General features: G+C 56.9%; 1 protein-coding gene across 1 annotated transcript; it reads left to right on the forward strand.

Annotated features, from left to right (window-relative positions):
* Positions 1-2044: 2044 nt before the first annotated feature.
* Positions 2045-8171, forward strand: LRFN1 (leucine rich repeat and fibronectin type III domain containing 1; the record flags this gene model as incomplete). The annotated part of the gene is made up of 2 exons (XM_082676856.1): positions 2045-3465; positions 7262-8171. The coding sequence occupies exons 1-2, from the start codon at positions 2060-2062 to the stop codon at positions 8169-8171; spliced, it is 2316 nt and encodes a 771-aa protein (XP_082532982.1). The 5' UTR covers positions 2045-2059.
* Between the last annotated feature and the right edge of the window lie 244 nt (positions 8172-8415).

Consider the following 8415-nt stretch of genomic DNA (forward strand, 5'->3'; position numbering starts at 1 on the left):
GTTGGGGCCAGATTCTGTCCGGCAAGGCTGCACTGCCTCTCGATGAATGTTAGCTATTTTCAGTGTTATTATTACAGTTTCAACTTGAGTCCCACCCAAGCTGTGGGACTTCCCGTTGCATAGATTGTGGTTCTGAGCCCTAGAGACCCTACTGCCAAGCAGGTACAGAGCTGGGCCTCCTACATTGGGAGCGCCACCGCCCAGGCCAGGGTTTTCTGTCCATTGTAGAGCAGTGTCCTGGAGGGAGTGCAAGACAAATTAGTGGGGGGCCTCAGAGATGGTGGGATACCTTGACTTTGCCTTTTTCTCTCTTCAGCCCCATCACCGTCTCCCTCAGTCTCTCTCTTTCTTCCCGTCTTTATCTGTCTCTATAACACTCTTACTTTCTCTTCCTGTCTCTCCCCCTCTCCATCTCTGTGTCTCAGTCTCTCTTTTCTGTGTGTGTCTCCTCCACCCAGTTTTTCTGGCTCTCTTTGCTTCAGTCTTACTGCCTCTTCACCTTTCTTTCAGATTCTTTCTCTTGTTATCTCGTTGTCTCTCTCTCTGAATCTGTCTCTCTGTAACTGCGAGTCCATCTCTCCCTCCCCCTCGTCTCTGTCTCTTGGCCCCTTCTCTGTGTCCACAGTCCCCCTCCCCATGGGCCGAAGGATCAAGGCCACATCAGGTCACAGGCCCCAAATGCAGATTCCTGGGAGGTGGGCCAGCAGGGACTGGGGCATGGGGTGGGGTGAAAACAGTTTCAGGGACCCCCCCCTTCCCATCCTTTTCTCTTCACCCCCCACCCACCCTGTGTTGTGATGGGAGTTGACATGTCGTGGGCTGCAGCTGCCGCAGGGGGAATCCCTGCCGGAAGGTTTTGCCTGGAGCAGAGGCACAGCCTGATTTTGTGTGTGTGTGTGTGTGTGTGTGTGAGTGTGTGTGTGTGTGAGTGTGTGTGTGTGTAGGCATATATGGGGCCTTGTGCCCATTAATGTAAGCATGAAAGTCTGCCCCCTGTGTGGGAGCTCAGCAGAGCCCAGGATGAAACCAGCCTCAGAGAAAGACTTTTCAAGACTGAGCAGGGAGACTGATGTGTTTTTCTCAGCCTCTCCCACCATCAGAACCCCTCTGCTACAGCCAGAGGTTGCGGGGGGTGTATTACCCTTAACATTTACTGAATACTTACTGTGTGCCAGGCCCGATGCTCAGTGACCCCTATGAATGAGTTCACTGAACTCTTGCAGCAACCCAATGAAGACAGTACAATTATCAGACCATTTTACAAATCAGGAAATTATGGCCTAGTTAGGGAAAATCATTGGTTTGGGGTCACAGAGCTAGCAAGCTGGGGAAGCCAGGACTTGAACCTGAGTCTATTTGATCTAAAGCCCTTGCTCTTAATAATAGTGCACATTTTTATCTCTGGCACATATTGGACACGATGATAATAATAATAATTATCCACTTACATGTATTGAACACATTTTATATGCTGGGCACTGTTTTGAGTATACCATGCTCATTAATCCATTTAATCCTCACAGAGGTAAGGCCTGTTTTTATCTCCATTTTACAGATGAAGAAACCGAGATTCAGAGAGGTTCAGACACTTGCCCGAGGTCACACAGCTAGTAAGTGTCAGAGCTGGAATTTGAACCCAGGGAGTATGGCTTTGAAATCCATGACTTTAAGCCCTAGTCAGCTGTGATTTTTCAAAATATATCATGGGTAGTGGAAGACACAGGCTGGGCCAGATGACATCCCTCTGGTTGTGAGATTATAAGAGGTCTGGGAGCTCCTAGAAGAAGGGCAGAGGTGGGTAGGACACTCAGAGGTGGGGCAGTGGTAATTTACCAAGCAGCAATGGAAATACTGTTATCTATTAACAAGTGCATGCCAGCTGATGATCAGTCTTGTCACTGTTCTAAAGGACCCGCTTGTCAGGAAGGGAGGGATCTGGGTCGGACTCCTAGCAGGAAATCCCAGGGTGGCCAGGCTGGCGGTCAAGCCCTACGCCTGGGTGACCCTTCTCCTTCCTTGCAGATCTCACCTCCCACTCCTCCCGTCTTCCCCCTGCACCATGGCTCCAGGCCCCTTCTCCTCGGCGCTCCTCTCGCTGCCGCCTGCTGCCCTGCCCTTTCTGCTGCTTCTCTGGGCGGGGGCATCTCGAGGCCAGCCCTGCCCCGGCCGCTGCATCTGCCAGAACGTGGCGCCCACGCTGACCATGCTGTGCGCCAAGACCGGCTTGCTCTTTGTGCCTCCGGCCATCGACCGGCGCGTGGTGGAGCTGCGGCTCACCGACAACTTCATCGCGGCCGTCCGCCGCCGAGACTTCGCCAACATGACCAGCCTGGTGCACCTCACCCTCTCCCGGAACACCATCGGCCAGGTGGCGGCCGGCGCCTTTGCAGACCTCCGCGCCCTCCGCGCCCTGCACCTCGACAGCAACCGCTTGGCGGAGGTCCGGGGCGACCAGCTCCGCGGCTTGGGCAACCTCCGCCACCTGATCCTCGGCAATAACCAGATCCGCCGGGTGGAGTCGGCCGCCTTCGACGCCTTTCTCTCCACCGTGGAGGACCTGGATCTGTCCTACAACAACTTGGAGGCCCTGCCGTGGGAGGCCGTAGGCCAGATGGTGAACCTGAACACCCTCACGCTGGACCACAACCTGATCGACCACATCGCCGAAGGTACCTTCGTGCAGCTTCACAAACTGGTTCGCCTGGACATGACCTCCAACCGCCTGCATAAACTGCCCCCTGACGGGCTCTTCCTGAGGTCCCAAGGCCCCGGGCCAAAGCCACCCACGCCGCTCACGGTCAGCTTCGGCGGCAACCCCCTGCACTGCAACTGCGAGCTGCTCTGGCTGCGGCGGCTGACGAGGGAGGATGACCTGGAGACGTGCGCCACCCCTGAGCACCTCACTGACCGCTACTTCTGGTCCATCCCCGAGGAGGAGTTCCTGTGTGAACCTCCGTTGATCACTCGGCAGGCAGGCGGCCGGGCCCTGGTGGTGGAGGGCCAGGCGGTCAGCCTGCGGTGCCGCGCTGTGGGTGACCCTGAGCCGGTAGTGCATTGGGTGGCACCTGATGGGCGGTTGCTGGGGAACTCGAGCCGGACCCGGGTCCGGGGGGATGGGACACTGGATGTAACCATCACCACCTTGCGGGACAGTGGCACGTTCACTTGCATAGCCTCCAACGCCGCCGGGGAAGCCACGGCACCGGTGGAGGTGTGCGTGGTGCCTCTGCCTCTGATGGCGCCCCCGCCGGCCGCCCCACCACCTCTCACCGAGCCTGGCTCCTCGGACATCGCCACACCTGGCCGACCTGGTGCCAATGAATCTGGGGCTGAGCGCCGGCTTGTGGCTGCCGAGCTCACCTCCAGCTCCGTGCTCATCCGCTGGCCAGCCCAGAGGCCCGTGCCTGGCATCCGCATGTACCAGGTCCAGTACAACAGCTCCGCGGATGACTCCCTTGTCTACAGGTGGGTGCTGCAGTCCCAGGACCTCCTCCCACCCCAGGGGCCCTCCCTCCCATCTGCCGGCTCACTAGGCCTTCTTGCTCAGCTGGGGTTCTAGGTGGGTACGTAGAGTGGTCTCCGGCTCTCATTTGCCATATTTCCTTCTCTCTCTCTTTCTGTCTCACTGTCTTTGTGTTTCACACATTTTGCATATCTTCGTTTCGCACCCACATGAGCCAGACCGGGGCTGGGCACTGGAGTTATAACTGAGTGCGCCCAGCATGATCCCTGCTCTCGTGGGGCTCGTGGTCTACGTCACTGCTCGCCAAAGGTGTCCGATTGTCTACCTTGTCAGTTAAACATTCTAGAGCATGAAGTATACTCACACATATATATTTACAGTTACATTCATATTTGGAAATTATATACCAGTGCTACTGTATCAATACATTGGGTACATTATAGAAACAGAAAAGTATGAGAAAAAGATATAAATACAAATTATTTCCACCATCCACTGGGTTAGAAGCCATCGCCCCGGTGAGGACAGACACGTATGGTGTAGACAGATGTTAAAGAGTTACTTTCCCCCATCATCTGTTTTTCTCTTGTTCTCGCCATGTCTCTGTCTGTCTGTACCTTCTCTCCCTCCTGCCCTCATGAGGCACTAAGCCCCGGCTCTCTGCTAGGCCCTGAGCTGGGTGCAGGGGACACAGGGAGACCAAGAGAGCAGTCCCTGCCCTCAGGGAGCTCACAGCCCAGAGGGAGGAGGCCGTACACGATGAATTAACAGCCTTGGCCTTGCGTTGCCTCTCCAGCTGGGTAGTTTTTGACTGTGGCTCACAGCCACAGACCTGGCACACAGTGGGAGAGTTTGATAGGTGGTTGTGGACTCTGTGGACGTCTCTCCTTCATCCTGGCTCTGCCTCCCTTGGACACACTGTAGAGTGCCCACTGAATGCTTAATCCTGTGTTTGACTTCACTTGGGGGCGCCAGAGCGGGTGGAGCCATTTCCCCACCCGTGGGCAACCTCAGATCTTGGGGGTGCTCAGACCTGCACTGAGATGTCTGCCTCTTGGGCTCCATCTTCACCTTGCCCAGCGTTCTCTTGGCCACGGTCCTGGCACACAGTAGGCATTTTCCCATTGTTGGTTGAATGAGTAGATGCCTCCCTTTTTTCTTGTCTCTGTCATCCTCATTTTCCTCTCTTTTTGAATCTGGTCACCAAACACTGAATAAATGCCTACTGCATGCCAGTTTCCATGCTGGGCCCGGGCCTACCGAGATGGATCAAACACTGGTCCAGTCTTACAAACATTAGGGCAAACAAATGAACAAAACAAAAACTTTTATAACGTGCTACCAAGGATTCTACTCCATTCGACCTTCCCAACTCCGCTGTGAGGCAGCCATGATCCCCCTCCCATTTTACAGACAGGGGAAAGTGAGGCTCAGTTGGGGGAAGTCACTTGCTCAAGGTCACACAGAAAGAGGCAGAGCCAGGATTCCAGTTCTTACCCTTCTAACACCTAATTCTGCCCTTTTTACACTGAACACATGTTTATCGAGCACCTACTGTTTGCCAGGCAGGGATTAGGGGAGATGGATAATACATTTCTGTAAACAGCTCTTGGTTTCTGTGATTCTCCACCTCTCTCTTTCTCTTTTCCTTCTCTCTCTAACCCATGGTCACTACATGATGGAGTGGAGGGAGGTTTACAGGTCCCCAGACCCTGCATGTATGCCGACGTTGGTGGCCCTCTGTCTCCAGCTGGGCAACAGACCCTGGGACTCTTCCATTCCCTGTAGGGCCACAGTTCCTATCCTCCGTCCCCCATTGCAGGCCCCTGTGCTACAGCACTGCAGGGGTTAACTTCCTCACTGCCGCCATGGGCGGAGGTGACAACCAACCAGAAGCCTGCTCTGCTGCTTGCTTGGGTCTTACAGCCAATTAGAGACACATGGGCTCAAGCTTTCTTAAGGAGCCAGCCTCTGTCCTTGGAAAGGGGGGAGTCCCTAGCAACTGGTTATTTTGGGGGAAGGAGCAAAAAGAATCCAAGGCTTTTTGAGAAGGGATGATGAGAGGAAGAGGAAGACTTAGAGCCAGGGGCCCAAGGTTGGATGGGGTGGGGGGGGCACTGGTCTGTGAAATGGCAGGCAGGGGGAGAGTCAGAGAGGTGGTTGGCCTTTATGAGGTGGTGAGGGCCTTACCTGAAGTCTTTCGGTGGGAGGATGGCTCTTGGTGGTGGTGGAACCTTCTGGAGGTGGAGGAACTGAGGTGGGTTTCAGGACCAGAAGGTGGCCTGTGGAGATGGGGGCATGGCCTTTAGAGGAGGTGGCGCTCCTGCAGCATAGTCCCCACGCAGATGAAGAGGCGGTTCTTGTCTCTGGTGACCCACTAAGAGCTTTGTGGGAGAGGAGAGCTTGCGAGATTGAGTGCATGCAAATCTATGTGGATGTGGCAGTCCCAGGTTAGCCGAGGCTGGACATGAAAGGGGTGTGCCAACAGAAGAGGGGCAAGGCCTAGTGGGAATGGCCTTGTAGATGCGGAGGAGCACAGCTGGCAGGAGAGTGTGAGCCACAGCAAGGGTTACTGGCCAGCATCGTGTGGGACGCAAGCTGTTAGTGAAATTATTAAGTGCCAGCCTTTGGCTATGTTAACTCATCATACTTCACGCCATCTCTATGGAGGAGGAATTGTTAATACCCCCATTTGGGGGAAATGAGACACAGAGAGGTTAAGAAACTTGCCTGAGGTCACAGAGCTAGCAAGGAGCAGAAGAAAACTCAAACCCTGGCATCGTGGCTCTCAGACTTTGTCAGCTTAACCACTTCTCTACACTGCTGCTCATTTGAGGGCAGGGGCCCATAGCAAGAAAGGAGCATGCTTTCTTGGCTACATTTGCCCCAATTATGGATGAAACTTACCGGGGGGCAGGCTTTAGTGACTTCAGGCAGTATAGGGGCAGGGCATGCACAGAGTGGTTGCCTTTATTACCTGGACACGTGCGGGACATGCAAAGAGTAGACATGGTCCTAGGCACAGTAGGGGAACCATCTCCAGTGGACCGTTGTGGGGTGTGGCTTGGAAGGCACCTGTCAATCAGAAGGGAAGTGGCCTTTAGCCCTGGCCCCTTAGTAGGTGGAAATATGGAGTTGAGGGGCTTGGAAATTGTCCCAGAAAATAGATGCAGCTATGAGATGTGTATACCCAAGGATGTACAGATGAGGGAGAGTGGTCTGTATCATGGTTTCCCCGAAAGGACAAGAATGTGTAGAAGAGAGGAACTAGAAGAGCACCCATTGCCCCAGTAGGAGTAACACGGGGTGTGAGGTGACCTCACTGTCCACTTGAGTGAGGGTGGGGCATGCAGGTAAGGGGGCGTGGCCTGTAGCATCCATCCCCTTAAAGGTGGGAGTATGTAGATAAGAACGCTTGAATGGCATTTGTCCTAGTAGGAATGAGACACTGCTAGGGAGCATGCCCCTTGAGGGCAGGGCATAAAAACTGTAGCATTCCTCCCTGGCAGGGGCCAGGATATGTAGATGGGGGTAGATGAATGGCTAAAATTATCCTAGTAGGTGATGAGCCACGGACAGGGGGTGGGTCTGAGGGAGGGGCATGCAGATAAGGGGCATGGGCTGTATCAAAGGCCCTGAGAGGGTGAGAATTTGTTGCTTGAATGGCTGCTGTTGTCCCAGTAGAGGGTGAGACACTGGTAGGGATGTATCGTTTGGTCCCCCCGGGTGGGACGTGCAACTGAAGCATCGCGGTTCAGAGTGGAGCTAACCCCGCGCTGATCCCGCCCCCTCCCGCAGGATGATCCCATCCACCAGCCAGACCTTCCTGGTGAATGATCTGGCAGCGGGCCGCACCTACGACCTGTGCGTGCTGGCCGTCTACGACGATGGGGCCACGGCGCTGCCCGCCACCCGAGTGGTGGGCTGCGTGCAGTTTACCACGGCGGGGGATCCCGCGCCCTGCCGCCCACTGAGGGCCCATTTCTTGGGCGGCACCATGATCATCGCCATCGGGGGTGTCATTGTCGCCTCCGTCCTCGTTTTCATAGTTCTGCTCATGATCCGCTACAAGGTCTACGGCGATGGGGATGGCCGCCGAGTCAAGGGCACCTCCAGGTCGCCTCCGCGGGTCAGCCACGTGTGCTCTCAGACCAACGGCGCAGGCGCAGGCGCAACGCAAGCCCCGCCCCCGCCGGCGCAAGACCGCTACGAGGCGCTGCGCGAGGTGCCAGCTCCGGCTGCGGCGGTGGCCGTCGAGGCAAAGGCCGTGGCGGCCGACACGGCTTCCGCGGAACCGGAGGCGGTCCTTGGACGCTCCCTGGGCGGCTCAGCCACCTCGCTGTGCCTGCTGCCGTCCGAGGAAACCTCCGGGGAGGAGTCCTGGGCCGCGGCTGGCCCTCGGAGGAGCCGTTCTGGGGCCCTGGGACCGCTGGCTTCGGCGCCCCCCACTTTAGCTCTGGTTCCTGGGGGAGCCCCGGCCCGGCCGAGACCGCAGCAGCGCTATTCGTTTGACGGGGACTACGGGGCGCTCTTCCAGAGCCACAGTTACCCGCGCCGCGCCCGGCGGACAAAGCGCCACCGGTCCACGCCGCACCTGGACGGGGCCGGAGGGGGCGCGGCCGGGGAGGACGGAGACCTGGGGCTGGGCGCCGCCAGGGCGCGCCTGGCCTTTACCAGCACCGAGTGGATGCTGGAGAGTACCGTGTGAGCGGCTGGCGGGCGCCGGGACGCCTGGGTGCCGCGGACAAACGCCCAGCCGCCCGGACGCCGGGGCAGGACTCGGGGGACAAAGCTCCGAGCAAAGACGTCGGACTGCAGGGGAGGCGTGCCCTTCTCCTCCCTGGATGGGGTGGGCGGCCTGGGCTGCGGCTCGAAGTCACGCCCCCGCGCTTAGGGGGGTTGGAGGGTAGGCCGCCGAGCTCCTCTCCCCCACGGACTTTAAGCCCCCCTCC

This window comes from Grampus griseus (assembly GCF_964374135.1).
Source record: "Grampus griseus genome assembly, chromosome: 19".
Classification (NCBI taxonomy): Eukaryota; Metazoa; Chordata; class Mammalia; order Artiodactyla; family Delphinidae; genus Grampus; species Grampus griseus.